Below are 16,715 nucleotides of genomic sequence, written 5' to 3' on the forward strand. Positions count from 1 at the left end.
CCTTCTTATCTTCCTTAACTCACGGTGTCGGTGGCCCAAAGGCTCAGGCCTCAGACCTCTTCTCTTTTCCATTTTAACTCACTCCCTGGGGCGCCTGGGTGGCTCAGTCAGTTAAACAGCTAACTCTTGATTTCGGCTCAGGTTGTGATCTCAGAGTCATGGGATCGAGCCCTATGTCTTGCTCCATGCTCAGTGGGAAGTCTGCTTGAGATTCCCTCTCTCCCTCTCCCTCTGCTCCTCCCCCCACTACATAAATTTAAAAAATCTTAAAAAAATAACTTACTCCCTTGCAATCTCATGATGGCTCATGGCTTTCAACACAACCTCTTTGCTGAAGATTCCTAAATGTATGTGTTTTCCCTTGACCATCAGTCTCTTTCTGCACAAAATTGCTCAGTGACATCCCTGTTACGGGCCTCAGAGGCATCTCTAGCCTGCCATTCTCAAAACTACACCCTTGGTCCTCTACCCACCTGCTATCTTGATTAATGGTGTCTCCACTTTTCCAGTTGTTCTGGATAAAAACATCATAACCTACATCCAACCTTTCAGGAAATCCTTAGCTCACCTTCAAAGACATCCAGATTCTGACTGTCTCACTACCAGCCCCACACAGGCCACACATCCACGAAGCCAGCCCTGAATGGAGGATGTAGGTTCAAAACGCAAACCTCCCTGGCTCCCAGGGCTAAGTTATAGCCTTTTATTCCCCTATGTTGGCAGGTATTTAGCTAGAACTTCTGGTTTTCCAACTCTCTGTCTCCCTTTAAGACTACAAGATGCTCAGGGCTCATGCAACAGGTGGGTCAGACCAAGAAGACGAGATGGGTTTTCTACACACATCTTGCTATGGGCATCCTCTCAAAATTAATCTGGAGCTAAGAAAACATGAAAAATTCTAGCTGGAGAGAAATTCTTCTGGGAAACAAGGAAAACTGGCAGATGCTTTTGTGATTTGCTTTGGGGTGTGTGTGTGTGTGTGTGTGTGTGTGTGTGTTTGTGTGTGTTTGTGTGTAGCCCAATTCACAGCTGAGGCGTCCTTTGTTTATTATTTTTGTTTCTTGAAGCCACTGTTCTGCTCTGGTGAAGGTTCCACCAACTGCACCCAGGAAAGGAAGAGGTTGGAGCATCCTGCACATCCTCAGCCTGGGATCATGTCTGACATTCGCCTTCACACACCACTAAGCAGGTTTGGTCTCTTAGCAGCCCTGTGGCTGTTAAAATATTAGCTCAGGGATCTTGGCATATCTTTGGTTGCCCATCTCCCTCTCTCTGCCTCCTTACAACTGCCTTTCCCCAGCTTCCTGCAGGGAGGGGGGGCCCTTCCTTCCTCTCTTCTCTCGGAACGACTTGGCCAAGGGCCAATTTCAGGCCCAGGAAAAGCTGCCTCCTCCTCAGAAGTCAATCAGAAGGCAGCAAGAGGCTTCATTATTTCATCGAATGTCCATGCAGCAAATGTATCGGCCATATAGCTAAAAGCATCTGGGGGCATAATGCAGGTCTTAATCAGCCCCTTTATTATTTCGCTTGTCCGCACGGAGTGCCGAGATGTGGGAGCATGCTTCGGCTTTCAACAAAGCAGGGGCTGTGGGGAGAGGAGCCCCGGCATTGGGTTATTGCAAACCCAGTCTTGGAGCATGTGCTCCATGCAATGTCCTGCTTTCCTCTGAGCCAAGAATGAATGTCACACGTTCTCAGGTTCCCGTGGTACTTTTATCAGCAAGAAGAGCAGCATTGTTACTAAAGTCAGCACCAGGGCATCTGGCTGGAGCTTAGCCAGGGCAGAACGTGGAGGGTCTCTCTTGACACAGAGGAACAAGGCACGTCTGGGTGTCCCAAGGACCCACGTGGGGAAAGCTGAGAGTGCTCAGGGTGGGCAAGCCATGGAATGTTCCTGCTGACTGCATGCTCTTCCCTCTTCCTCCTCTGACCCTTCTCTTCTACTTCTTCCCCTTTCCTCCCCTTCTTTCCTTTAAAAAAAATAATTTAAAATTTAATTTAGTTAACATATACTGTATTATTAGTTTCAGGGGTAGAGTTCAGGGATTCATCAGTTGCATATAACACCCAGTGCTCATTCCATCACGTGCCCTCCTTAATACTCATCACCCAGTTACCCTATCTCCAACAACCCTCAGTTTGTTCCCTAGGGTTGAGTCTCTATGGTTTGTCTCCCTCTCTGATTTTGTCTTATTTTATTTTTCCTTTCCTTCCCCTATGTTCATCTGTGTTGTTTCTTAAATTCCACATATGAATGAAATCACATGGTATTTGTCTTTCTCGGACTTATTTCACTTAACATAATACCCTCTAGTTCCATTCACATCATTGCAAATGGTAATGGCTGAGTAATATCTCATTGTATATATATACCACATCTTCTTTATCCATTCATCTGTTTTTTTTTTAATTTTATTTTATTATGTTATGTTAGTCACCATACAATACATCATTAGTTTTTGATGTAGTTGATGGACATGTGGGCTCTTTCCATAGTTTGGCCATTGTGAACACTGTTGCTATAAACATTGGGGTGCAGGTGCCCCTTGGAATCACTATGTTTGTATCCTTTAGATAAATACCCAGTAGTGCAATTTACCCCAAAGATACAAAAGTAGGGACCCGAAAGGGTACGTGCACTCCGATGTTTATAGCAGCAATGTCCACAATAGCCAAACTGTGGAAAGAGCCAAGATGTCCATCGACAGATGAATGGATAAAGAAGATGTGGTATATATATACAATGGAATATTACGCAGCCATCAAAAGGAATGAGATCTTGCCATTTGCAACGACGTGGATGGAACTGGAGGGTATTATGCTGAGCGAAATAAGTCAAACAGAGAAAGACATGTATCATATGACCTCACCGATATGAGGAATTCTTAATCTCAGGAAACAAACTGAGGGTTGCTGGAGTGGGGGGTGGGGTGGGAGAGATGGGGTGACTGGGTGATGGACACTGGGGAGGGTATGTGCTCTGGTAAGCGCTGTGAATTGTGCAAGACTGTTGAATCTCAGATCTGTACCTCTGAAACAAATAATGCAATATATGTTAAGAAAAAAAAAAAGAAGAAGAATGTAGCAGGAGGGGAAGAATGAAGGGGGGGAAATCGGAGGGGGAGAAGAACCATGAGAGACGATGGACTCTGAAAAACAAACTGAGGGTTCTGGAGGGGAGGGGGGTGGGAGGATGGGTTAGCCTGGTGATGGGTATTGAGGAGGGCACGTTCTGCATGGAGCACTGGGTGTTATGCACAAACAATGAATCATGGAACACTATATCTAAAACTAATGATGTAATGTATGGGGATTAACATAACAATAAAAAAGAATACCCAGTAGTGCAATTGTTGTGTCATAGGGTAGCTCTATTTTTAACTTTTTGAGGAACCTCCATATTGTCTTCCAGAGTGGCTGCACCAGTTTGCATTCCCACTAGCAGTGTAAGAAGGCTCCCCTTTCTCCACATCCTCTCTGACATCTTCTTTTTGATTCTCCCTCTCATCTCTGCCCTCCTCTCTTCTCTCACTTGTCCTCCAGTTCCTCCTCCTCCCCTCCTCCTGGTCTAAAACCCAGCTCCTGGACCAATCAATCTCCCCCTCTCCTAGCAATCCAACTTCCCTCTGCAAAAACCCATCTCTACCACTAGGGGCGCTGTCTTGTTTTGGTAAGATACCAGGTGTCTACAAATTGGGGCACGGAGATGCAAATTTAGTTCATATTTATTTATTACAATTTAAATACATGCTCGTGAGTACTTTTGGGGGATGGGGGACTATAGAGTTTAAAATAAAACAGCCTGATGGCTCAACCTTCAGTCAGGTTTTTTTTTTTTAAATACAGTTATTTAAATTTTTTTTAATTTAAAGATATGTTTTGGATTACACTAGTTTATCTTCACCTTGCTATTTTCCAGCTTGTTTTTGTCCCCCATTAATTAATTGATTGATTGATTTATTGATCCCTTTAGCAAATACTTAGTAAACATCTCCTATGTTCTAGGCATAGTGCTAGTCCCTGAGGACTTAACAAGATACATAAGCGTTGGGGCTCCTGGGTGGCTCAGTCGGTTAAACGTCTGCCTTCAGCCCTAACCCTAACCCAGGGTCCTGGGATAGAGCCCTGCATCAGACTCCCTTCTCAGCGAGGAGTCTGCTTCTCCCTCTGCCCTTCCCCTGCTTGTGCTCTCTCTCTGAAGTAAATAATAAAATCTTAAAAGAAGACCAAGATACATAAGAGTATAATTTCTATCTTTATGAGAGTATGGCCTGCCACAAAGAGCTGGAATAAAGGTACTATTATCATGGAATCACCCTCCAGTCTCCACAATGCAAAGCCCTCCGTATGAGTACACTTACCCCTGACATCCCGTGTAAAGATGATTCAATCATCTTGTCCCTCACTAGACTGTGAAGCCATGGAAACAAGAAGTGACTGTGTCTTATTTATCTCCATCCCCACCCCCATCCCTAGAACAACTAAAACGGCCATTGTTGTCTTTTTGACTACAAAACTGGAACCATAAATGACAGTTCATGGCTAAAAACCAGAACAGTATGGTGGACCTGGGTTCATATGTTGACAGGTGGCAAAACCTGGGCTCTTTCGGTGTCCCAGAGCCTCAGTGTTGCTTATTTATAAAATGGAGGCTAATAATTCCTACTCTGTGCGTTTCGCTGAGGGATAAGTACCGACTGAATGTTATATATTGAAACTGTTTTGCATTTGTGGCAGCACGTGGTAAACACCTATATCAATAAGATGGGTTTCTGCCCCAGAACTTCATGGTTAGTGGGGGAGGCAGATCTGTACACTGAAGGGTTTTAGGTTCTGTGATGAAAGGTTTCAGAGTATAAGTTTTTCATCAAAATAGGAGTGATGACATTTACCTAGATAGAAGGGGGATTAGAAGAGGTGTCAGAAGTAGAGATGATGTTTGGTTTTTTTTTCCGCATAGTTTCCTTTTTATTATTATTATTATTATGTTATGTTAGTCACCATACAGTACATCATTAGTTTTTTTTTTTTTTTTTAAGATTTTACTTATTTATTTGACAGAAAGAGACACAGTGAGAGAGGGAACACAAGCAGGGGGAGTGGGAGAGGGAGAAGCAGGCTTCCCGTGGAGCAGGGAGCCCGATGCGGGGCTCGATCCCAGGACCCTGGGATCATGACCTGAGCCGAAGGCGGACGCTTAATGACTGAGCCACCCAGGCGCCCCAGTACATCATTAGTTTTTGATGTAGTGTTCCATGGAGATGATATTTGAATGGATTGTTTAGTATTAGGTTTTCTGTTGGCCATGGAGTTGAGGGAGACAGGAAAGGGTATAGTGAGGATGGTATAATTTGGGGGCAGAAAGAGCAGAATGTGGAATAGCCTGGTGGGCGTAAAGGCTTGTAAGCCGCTGGATGGTGGGTGGGGGGCCGGGTGGCACTCAGTGGGAGGTAAGACCAGAGAGGGTACAGGACAGCAAGTGCAAAGCCTCAGGTGACCTTACAAGGAGTTGGGAGCCACTGATGGCCTTTAGGTTTCAAGGGGTTGCGAAAAGATAGTTGTGCTTTTGGTGATGGCTGAGGTGAGGTACAGGAAGGGGCAGCTAGGGAAGGCCGCAGCCATCCAGGGAGAAGTAAGACGGCCGAATGCAAGAAGATGCTGAGGAAGGGCAGACCAAGAGCCATCAAGAAGGAACCCACAGGACTCAGTAGCTAAATGGAACCTGGGGATCGAGGGAGAGGACATTGAGTGATGTCGCAAATGCTCTTGGTGCCCCACGTACATCTCCTTTGTGGGGCCATTCTCAAGAATGCCATGAGGTCTGGCTGCTGACAATGCACTGCTGTACCCTTTTTTGGAGAACTGCCTTGGGCCACGGGGAGCCCCCATGCTGGAAATGCCTGGGAAGTGAGGCCACCACCCCCCCACCAAGGGGCAGCCCACAGCCAATGGTTGACCAACACAGGTGTACAAAAGCTTGGCCCCCTTGCCTCAGCGTGAAACAACTCTGTGGTACCACTTACGCTCCTGAGCTCCCCAGGGATCAGGCTAGGAGGCTAGACCTCAGCTGAACCCCCATCTTTACATGGCCTCTTCCCTAACATTTTCTCGATGAATCGCTTCCCTTCTCAGGCCTGGGCAAATGGATAGACAATGGTGCCTTACTTGAAGCTAGAAGACTGGGGTGGGGGAGGTTCTTTCCTGCCAAATCTATTAATGTAAATACAGTGCCGTATGAGTATATCCCCCCATGTCACGTGTTCTTTACACTTACGGAGCCTAAAAGGAGAAAACATTATCTGGAGCACCTGTATCCTTGTGTTTAGGTCTTTGACCAAATGCGAATTCATGGTTTGATCTCCGGCACTTTGAGCAGATGGAGAAGTGTCCGCATCAGTGCCCAGTCTCTGAGATGCTGACGCCCGCAGAGCAGCGGCCTCCAATCAAGTCCTGGTTTTGCCATTTGATGGTTGTTTGCCATTGGGTTAGACTACCCAGCCTCACTGACGCTTCTGATCTCGATCTCCCAGATGGAAAAACAATGGTGTTTATCTCACGCAGTACTTAAATTAGCTAATACGTGTTTGTGTTCATACTGCAGCCTGGGGTTCTGTGAGTACCAACCGTGGCTACTGCCACAGCGAATGTGATGCTAGGACAACAGTGATGCCCACCGGGGCCTGTAGGTTTCTGAGGCTTTGACTTACCTCATCGAAGTCAGCAATGATCTCATTCAGCAGGCGCAGGCATTCCACTCCTTGGTTATTCATTTCAGTCTGCGAGTAAAAGTCTGCAAACCCCGGGATGGAGGCGAACATCACTCCGACGGCATCATAGGATTGAGAGTACAGCTCCTGCAGGGGCAGACACAGGGAGCCACAGCTGGTCATCAGAGGTGAGGTTCTGCAGTGATGCTCCCCCGTGAGCACGTGCACCTGCACCCATGCACAGGTGCCCACGGAGAGCACAGAGAACGGGGCTCTGACACTGGCAGGTCAACACGGTCGCCACGTGCACTGGGGCCGTTGACAATTCATGGTCTCCAGCCTCGGCTGGGCCCCGAGTTCGGACTGCACACCCTTTGACCTTGGTCACCTTCCTTCTCTGTCGTCCTAGCAGCGAGTCCAAACCCTCACCACTGTCCCTAACTTCACCCCCCACTCGATTCCTCTCAAGAAATGATCTCGTCTCTTAAGTCTGTGGCAAAAACTGAGCCTCTTGGCAGTGACCCAGCACTGTTCCAGTACTCATACTTGTGTCTACATTCATATTTATTTTCATCCCCTTTGCTTCAACTGCAGACAATGCATTTTCCTTCTGCTGAAGGTCAACATTTCTACCAGATGTCTTGAGAACTCCTGCTTCTAACTTCTTCAGCAGCTGCCTCCTGCGGTGATCCTTTTCTTTATTCCTTCTCTCCTCCTCCTTTTCCTCCTCCCCTCTCTCCCCCCTTCCCCCTCCAAATGTGCCCTACATGGAATAGTATGACACCCCCTGGAACCTGAACACACTTGTGACCATCCACCCGTCTCTCTTCCTCTTTGCACAAACTTCCCAAATGAGTTCCCTCCATGGCCTGTCCCCACCCTGGCAGTGTTCATTCACATGTCAGGCCGAGATGAAGTGACTCTGGAGCAGGTCAGACTGCCGGCCAAAGTGGAAAGAAAAAATCACTACGTGGCATGGGTATTGGTTCATGTCTTCCGGGACACCTATGCAGGTCGGTGGGGTCACCCTCCCAAGGCCACGAGTCTCTCTTGACTTTCCTTGTTTCAGTGATGCTGCATTTGCGTTCCTTATGCCTGGCTCCTTCAGAGATGCCTTTTTGGGGCTTACCTTCCATCTGAGATGTTGGTGATGGCTGTGGTTCTGTCCTTGACCCACGGCCACGTGCAAAGTTCACACACTTACCCGGGCCATCTCGTTTACTCTCCACCTTTCACCAATATTCAGGTGGGACATCTTCTGAACTCCTGTCTTCGAGTCGGCTCCCGTTCTCAGGCTCTCAGCTGCTGGGTCCCAAGCTAGGTTGTCCTCATACTCTTTATAAATGCCACACCCCAAATGCATCTTCTGTCCACCTAAACCTGCCCCCCTCATGTTCTCAGTGGGTGGCACCAGTGTCGCTGAGTCATCAAAGTTAGAGATGCTCAGAGATGCCTTGACATCAGCCTTCTTCCCCATCATGTTTGGATTCAATAAATTGCCAAGTTCTGCTGGCTTTCTTTTTGTCTCAAGTATTTTTTTCTGCCCCCTCTGCCATTGCTATTTATCAGGGCTACCCATTTTCCTCCCCACACTGGGTTCCCTGACTTGTTTTGTCCCATCCCGAGGCATGTTCCCCATGGTGGCCGCAGTGATCTTTTAAAGACAGAATATTGACCATGCCTCTCCCATTCTTCAAACCTGCAGTGGCCCACAACTGCCCTCAGGATAAAGCTCAAACACAGCAGCGTGCCATATATTCATATATGCATGCCCTTGCCTCCACCTTTCTCTTCAGCCTCATTGCCTGCGATTCCCTGCATCAGACCTCATGTTCCAGAAACATTGTACTCCTGTGTAAGGACGGTAGCAGATGCTGCAGGTGTCCTGCCTGACCGCCTCTCTCCCAGAAGTCCAGCTGTGGGCGCTTGCGTGGCTTTGCATGGGGCTTTTCTCTGATCGCTAGAGGGCACTCTGCCCCGTGAGCAGCGGGCTCACTGCTCCAGGAAATTAATGTCCCTGGGGTGCTGCTCTCAACCAGTGACTGATGGCAATGGCCTTATAGTCCTCAGCTCCTTCACCCCTTGGGCCAGGTTGCTGTGAGGTATGCTATCGACATGTCCCCGAATTCCCAGTGGGATAGAGCTCCAGTGCCCCACAGAGGTAACTAGTCTGATAATGCCTCATTTAGCCCTTCCCTCCCTTCCCACTCTCCAGCCTGCCTGGGCTTCCCAGAACCACCTCCAAGCGAATGACTTTCAACCAAATCCTTGTCTCAAGGTCTGCTTCTGGAAGAGCCAAAGACACACACACACACTTCTCACACTTGCATGCTTTGATTCCTACTGTCTGTCCCTTGGCGGGACATGTCCTTCCTTCTTGAAGTTAGCCTCCCTAACCAGGCTAACCTTGTTTTCTGCCTTCGCTAGCCACGTAGATACCATGTCTGCTGTGAACCTTCCCAGACCCGTAGCTGGGGTCAGGAGGCTGAGTGCAGCGCCGTGGCCGCACCCGGGCTGCCGGCATCATCACCTACTGTCTGTCTCTTCCTTTAGCGTGAATTCCACGAGGCAAAGACCCCATGCCATTCATCTCAGTGCATTCTAATCATCCAGTTCATATTTTTTGGATGCCTGCACTATCATGCATGCTGTTTATAGCATCTGGTACAAGGTAAATGCTCTAACCTGTTGAAATTAATTACTCCCTGGTCTTTGCAGGAAACATCAAAGCTTACCAAGCGCTTTCATATGAATTCAGTGATTTAATCCTTGCAGTGATCCTGTGAAATAGGCACTGATTCTTATTGCCACTTTACAGATAAGGAAAATGAGAGAGAGAGAGAGGAGTTAAGCTGTTGTTCTGGATCACACCACTAGCAGTGGACGAGCCAGGGTTGGAGGACCTCCAGGGCCCTCCCCATGCAGCACACTTGGGCTTGTCTCCTCTGGCTTTCATGCCCTTGGTCTGAGAAAGATGGTGACCCTGATTCAAGATCAGTAAGTCTTGAGCTTCAAGTGTGGATGAATCTGAGTGAGTACTTTCACTAGTCCTCGTCCGAAAGAGCACAGGCTGGTGGTGACTGGCTGCCCTGGGTTGGGTTGGGCAGGGCGTGGGGAGCGCAGATCATGGCCAAAGAGCAGAGCCATGGCACGTGGCTCTCAAGGGGTGGCCATTCACCTTGGCCTTGAGCAATGGAGTGATACCCCGGAAGGAGCCTGACTCTGTTTTATCTGACTCCTCCAATTGGCTGTGATTTGGAGGAAAAAAAAAATGTTTATTACATATTATATTAGTTTGTTCAGGCTGCCATCACAAAGTGCCACAGACTGGGTGGCTTAAACATAGAAATTGATTCTCTCACTGTTCTGGATGCTACAAAGTCTAAGATCAAGGGTCAGCAGGGCTGTTTTTTTCCCTGAGGGCTCTCTCCTGGACTTGGAGATGCAGTCTTCTCCCCATGTCCTCACATGGTCTCCCCTCTGGGTGTGTGTACAGCTTAATCTCCCCTTGTAAGGACACAGTCAGAGTGGATTAGGGCCCTGCCCTAATGGCCTCTTTGGAACTTAATCACCTCTTTAAAAATCCCATCTCTAAATACAGTTGTATCCAGACGTACTGGGGGTTAGGACTTCAACATATGAATTGTGGGAGACACAATTCAGCCCACAACACCCATTATTTCTATTTTCTGTTTTAAAACAGAGAGAAAAGAGAAAACCCTATCAGAGCCCTCTGAAACTCAGTCCATAATGACCCAGTGGGCCAGCTTGCCTCCCACTTCTGCCTGGTGATATATAAATGCTGCTGTGATATAAAGGCGGGTTCCCAGGGGTTTCTCATCAGTCATTTATCTGCTTGAGTGTTCTCACAAATCCTAGCTCCTCCCAGCCTCTTCTTAGTTTTACTTCTCAGCCTCTGCCAACAACCGGAATGTTCTGATTGCTTATACAACACAAATAATGCTAATAATGTCAGCTACATCCATGGAGCGCTTCCTGTGTGACAAGCATGACACAGAAGTCTGCACACACATCACCGTGTTGAATGCTCACAAACCAGGACCTAGATACAGTTAAGATCCTGGTGTACTTGTGGGGAAACTGAGGCACGTAGCCATTAAGTAATTCACCCAAGAGACAGAGCCGGACTTCATGCCTGCCCAGGCAGTCTGACTCCAGAGCCCATGCCACTGGGGCTGCTACTAATGCTAATAAGCAAACACCATGACTGCAACCACCACCCCAGTAACCACAATAATAATCAGGATAATGCCTAGGAATAAATGTCACTGGGACTGGAAACTGGATCCGTAAGTCCTTCTCAATGGATGGCTGATTGGACCTGTGGTGTTGGGGTTCCCAGTGCATAAACTTCAAGACCTATGACCTGAGTTCAGATCTTGACTCTGCTGCATCCTGTTAGGGGTTGGAGGGGTGGGACTGGGGTGGGAGGAGGCTCAGTCCTCTCTGTCAGACACTATCTGGTGAAGAAAGTGGCCCTAAGGAATCAAACCCAGGGCAGTGGGCTTTCAGGTACACCAGGTGGCCTATCTATACCGAACCCACCTTGCACTGGGCTGTGTTGGGCACTTCATGTGTTCTCACCCGATTTAATTCCCACATCGACTCAGCAAGGTCTGTATTATTTCCTATGAATCAGATGAGGAGATGTACTCAGAGAGGTTGGGTAAACTGCCCTAGGTCACACAGCTAGTTAATAACAGAGATGGAATTTGTGCTGCACACAAAGGAGATGAGGGGTTTGGGGGGGCATGGAAAAGTGCCAGCCACCTGCCTACACCTTTAAAGACAGCCCCATTGTTCAACTCTCCCCAGTCCACTGCTTTGAGTATGCCATCTGTTTCTTGCTATTTTGGGCTCAAAGAACATAAGAGCACTGTAAACTGGGGAGGGACTGATGAATATAGAAAAGCTATTACTGTTCTATCATCCTCTTGGTCTGGGCTTCGTAGAGGATTTTGAGCATATGCACATTCCCGGCTCCACCCAGATACCAGGATGGAGACTTAGCCAGCTCTTGGCCCAGGGCACCTAGGCCTGCCTGATTCCAGGTCCTGTGTTTCTTATACTGAGTTAAGCCACCTCTCTGCAGGGGAGAAACAATGTCTGGGGCCGGTTGACTTTATTAGCATCCTCAGGTTTCTGTGCGAACACCACCGCCTTGGAGAGACCCTCCGATGTCAACCCCACCCCCTTCACCTACTCTGTTTTCTTACTCAGCTTCTTCTGTCCGAGGAGGACTGATCACTACTGGGCACTATCCTGTGTATTTATTCACGTTCATATCTATCTGCTCATGAAAATGCATGCTCCATATCGGCAAGGACTTTTCTTCTTCTTTGTTCACTGTTTGACCCCCAGGATCTAGAATGACACCTGGTACATGGTTTCCCTCAATAAATTCTTGCTGAGTGAATGAGTGAATGAGTCAGTGGGTGGGGGGCTCGGATTGCAAAGGAACCAAAAATATAATGATGGCTCACCCTTATCAAAAACAATAGCAATAACCCAGTGTGTTCCTAAAATGGGCCAAGCACCATTTAGATGTTTTATGCATAATTATTCATGGAAACATTGTAGCAACTGGAGCAAGTTGCAAAGAACTGTTACCTTGCAGGTGAGGAAAGTGAGGTCCAGGGGGATTCATCCCTTGCTCAGTTCCAGAGGTAGTGAGAAGAGGAGCCAGGATTGAATCTAGGGCATCAAGCTTTTGAGAATACCACACAGCTTTTCTATACCGAACCCACCTGGCACCAAGCTGGGCACTTCATATGTTCTTACTCAGTTGAGTTCTCACACTAAAGTCAGCAAGATTGGAATTATCTCCTCATGAATCTGATGAAAAAAATGGGTTCAGAGAGGTTGGGTAAGCTGCCCTAGGTCACACAGCTGGCGAGGGGCAGAGACGGAATTTGTGCTGTATGCACTTTGCAGCAGCCGGGACACCTGCCCTCATTAGTGTCCTTTCTGCAGGTCTTAGAAAAGCTACAATGAGCAAGTGGGTTTCCCGGGACTCAGCAACAGCTTGACACTGATGACCCAGCTCAGGGGGCCTCATCTGTGCGAAAGTACCTGCCCCGGGGTGGTGAGCACTAATCTAAGTCAAAAGTCCAGCGGAATAGCAGAAGCTTCCAGAACATATGTGGGGTGACACAGCCGGAACCAACTGGACAGGATGTCCCAGGGGGCAAGACTCTGTCCACCGCCCTGTGTTTAGATGGTTTGAGTCATTGCTTATCACTACTGTCCCTTCTCTCCCGCTCAGGCCCTAACAGCAACGTGGGACAAAACACAAGATTTAGCTTTGAAGTTGCACAGACCTGGGTGTGAATTCAAGCTCACTACTCACTAGCTTTGTGTTCTTACTTCTCTGAGCCTCACTTTCTTCTTCTACGAAATGGGGATAATCATTCTTATCCGTGAGCAGTGTTGTGGCCTCGTGGAGGCTGGGCCCCAAACTCACAATGTCCAGACCCCAACCTTTCAGACGTTTGTATCATAGTTCAGATTTGTAGCAAGAAGAGAAGCTAAGAATGCCTCTCACAATAACAAAACAGGTTATTGGGAGTTCCCACAGATTACAACATTCCTGCCTCTTCCTCTGTCACCCCTTCTCATGTTATTCTGTCTGACACACACACACACACACACACACACACACACACACACACACACGCTAGTCTTGCCAAACCCCCAGAGGCACGGTCGGGGCAGTGCAGCACAGAGGGAAGAAATCTGTGGGGCTGGATTTTTTTCACAGCTTTGCTTCCATACAGGGAGGCATGTCATGGCCGTCTCTGAGCCCCCGAGTCCTCGTCAATAATGTGGGGTGATGAACTCTCCTCTTAAAACTGTAACTAGAACCAAAGATCGTTTACATCAATTGCTTATCTCAGTAGCTGAGATAGTGCCCAGTGCCCAGAACACGGCAGGTGTTCCGTAAATGGTTATTTATAGAGTGAACATTCTCTAGGCCATGTCAAAACTTTGTGGTTAAGCCTGGTCAACTGTGAACTATTTAAATATTTAAAACCTCAAAGAAGCATGACAAGACATTGGATTGAACATGTCTTCTATAATTAAGGCCAAATCTGTCATTTATTTTGCTCATTGGAGGTCTGGCCTGGACCACAGCTGATGACCTCAGCATCTCGGGGGGTTTCCTTCCTTTCAGGATAAAGCCAGTAAATTCTTGCTCTTCCCCCCTGGTCCCAGATACCTCATTGTTTTGGTGCTTTAATTGAAAAGCAGCTTTCTTTTCATTTCTCTTCTGGTTTTCCCTCTGAGGGCTCCAGTGTTTCACCTGCTCCTTCTGGTGGTCATGGTGGATGCACAACAAGTCTCTCTGCTTTCTTGGCTTTGTCAAGAAGCTCTTGCAACAAAGCCCCTGACCTTAGGGGGCCTTGAGAAAAGCAGGCCTGAAGCTGATTCCAGAGAACTCTGTCTGTCGAGGAGGGTGGGCGGTGCTTGGATGTGCATCCAGGAGACCTCCGGGGTCTTGATGCATCAAGATTATTCAAGCAGCAGCTTATTCATTGCCTTTACTTCTCTTCCACTGATCTTGCTGTGGTGGCTTGGGTGGGAAACGGACCTGGGCGGGGTCTCTCCTAGTTCTACCCTCAGGCAAGGGTCACAAACCCAAATGTCTTCAGCATATCAGCAAGTAACATCAATAGTAACATCTTACACACATAGGGAGAGACACTGGAGATCCCACTCCACGGATACACAGAAACATGTGCACAGACGTGTATAAAACTCAAATTTCAATCTAGTCTCGGGATGGAGCTCAGATGAAGTCCGTCTTACAGATGTGGTCCCTGGGGCTAGGGAGGCCCTGCGTAGACCTGGTGGAGCTAGGCAGTCTGGGTGGCCTGGCACTCTGGGGTAGCAGGTCTCTATTCTCGGGTGCTCACGCGAGGACAGGGGGATTCTCCCAGAGCTCGGGACCAGTGTGTCCAATTGCACCCTCACCCCCAACACCCCTCCTCACAACCAGACAAGCCTGGGCTCACCTCATTGTCTCGGTCTTTCTCCAGGAAGTGGCGGGCCACGTGGCTGGGTAGAATGTTCCGGAGCATGTTCTCGTTGTGTTCCCTCAGCTCCTTCATCTCGTTGATCTCCTCTTTGGCTTGTACTCGCCAAAGGAAGTCAAGGCGGGCTGTGTACTCCAGCTGCCATGCGTGAGAGAGACAGAGAAGGAACGGGTGAGATCTCGGGGTACGGGCTCAGGTACGCAGGGTGGGAGGCTTCTCTGGAACCCTTCACAAACAAAAGAGAGCCTGAGCTGAGCATGCTGAGGGGCATTTTGCCTGATGCCGAGAGATGGGAGGGTGATTAGACTCCACGGGGCTGTGTACCTTCCCTTCCTACCATTAAGGCACCTATGATTTTGTGATTGTGTGATTATCTGGGGATGACTGTGTCGTCTACTAGATTGTAGGCACTGTGAGGTCAGGAGTCCCTTCACCTGCTCAATGATATCTTTACCCTGGAGCACCGTGCCCAGCGCAGGGGAGATGCTCCGTCAATATTTGTTGACTCTACAAATAAATTCCAGTGATAAAGCCAGCTAACACTTAGATGGTGCTTGCTACGTATCAGCTATTATTCTAACCAATATACATCCATTCACTCCCTTCATCACACAACAACCCTGATAGGGAGGTATCATTATCAACCCTTATTTTGTAGATGAGAAAGTCAAAGCAAACAGGGCTGAGTGACCTGACCACAGTCACACACTAGTGAGGGAGGAAGCCAGGGCTGGAGGTAACGCCAGAGTCCAACTTCAGAGTCTGAGCTCTTTATCACTAGGCAAGAAGAAGAAATGAATCGAAGGATTGCGGATTTTAAGTTATGACACAGATGTGCCTTAGAGTCCCAGTCCCACATTCAAACGCTATAACCTGGACTCATGACTTCATCACAGATTCCTCATCTCTACCACTGGGATGAAGACTAATGAGCATGCAGGACTGGAAGAAGAATTACTTAGGAAGTTACAGAGAAGGCACGTGGCTCACAGTAGGTACTCAATGCACATTATTAGTTCCCCTTTGTCTTAGTTTCCCTGCACTGGAGGGCAGACAGCTTCCTTTTTAAAGAATCTCCTATACCATATTTACCACAGCTTTGGGGACGCCATTATTTCCAAGTCTGTTCTTTTTTTAAGATTTTATTCATTTATTTGTCAGAGAGAGAGAGAGTGAGCACAAACAGGGGGAGTGGCAGGCAGAGGGAGAAGCAGGCTCCCCGCTGAGCAAGGAGCCTGATGCAGGACTCGATCCCAGGACCCAGGGATCATGACCTGAGCCTAAGGCAGACTCTTAACCGACTGAGCCACCCAGGCATCCCTATTCCCAAGTCTTTAACTGTCAAAATGGACAATATGCTGCATGGCCAAACACATGATTAAATGTCCTGAATTCAAGGGCTTAAAACATTCAACTAGTTCCTTTCCTTTGTCTTAGGTGAAAGTCTCAGTGGATGGTAAAAATATGGAAAGACAGAGGCACAAGATAACTCCCTCAGCAGAATTTGTAACAACAAAAACTGGAAACAACCCAGGTGCTCATTTTGTTGGTCCAATAAACTATAAAAAAAGGGGAAAACTGTTTTTCTATACTTTGATGGACTAGTCTCCAAGGTAGAGAAAAGTGTGTAGAGTATGCCACCTTTGATCTAAAAAGGGAGCATCTAAAAAAAGAGCATGGATGGAACTAGAGGGTATTATGATAAGCAAAATAAGTCAATCAGAGAAAGACAAATACCTTACGATTTCACTCATATGTGAAATTTAAGAAACAAAACAGATGATGGGAAGGGAAGGAAAAATAAAATAAGATGAAAATAGAGAGGGAGGCAAACTGTAAGAGATGCTAGACTCTAGGAAACAAACTGAGGGTTGCTGGAGGGGAGGGGTGGAGGGATGGGGTAACTGGTTGATGGGCATTAAGGAGGGTGTGTGATGTAATGAACACTGGG

The 16,715-nt window shown here is 47.7% G+C and overlaps 1 protein-coding gene and 1 long non-coding RNA gene across 3 annotated transcripts in view; one reads left to right on the top strand and one right to left on the bottom strand.

The window, feature by feature from the left end:
* ADCY8 (adenylate cyclase 8) overlaps nt 1-16,715 on the bottom strand; it is a 231,857-nt gene that overhangs the window by 6,758 nt on the left and 208,384 nt on the right. For both annotated transcript variants that reach the window (XM_032415938.1, XM_032415939.1), the window contains 2 exons: nt 14,744-14,902; nt 6,708-6,854 (listed from right to left, as the gene is read on the bottom strand). In XM_032415938.1, the coding sequence (XP_032271829.1) occupies nt 6,708-6,854; nt 14,744-14,902 (306 nt within the window). The remainder of the gene's footprint in view (nt 1-6,707; nt 6,855-14,743; nt 14,903-16,715) is intronic.
* On the top strand, nt 14,854-16,483 carry LOC116639504. Its single transcript, XR_004300858.1, has 3 exons — nt 14,854-14,935; nt 15,661-15,755; nt 16,202-16,483. It is a non-coding gene; the product is annotated as an uncharacterized LOC116639504 (long non-coding RNA).

This window comes from Phoca vitulina, unplaced genomic scaffold (genome assembly GCF_004348235.1).
Source record: "Phoca vitulina isolate PV1807 unplaced genomic scaffold, GSC_HSeal_1.0 scaffold18, whole genome shotgun sequence".
In the NCBI taxonomy this organism is placed as follows: Eukaryota; Metazoa; Chordata; class Mammalia; order Carnivora; family Phocidae; genus Phoca; species Phoca vitulina.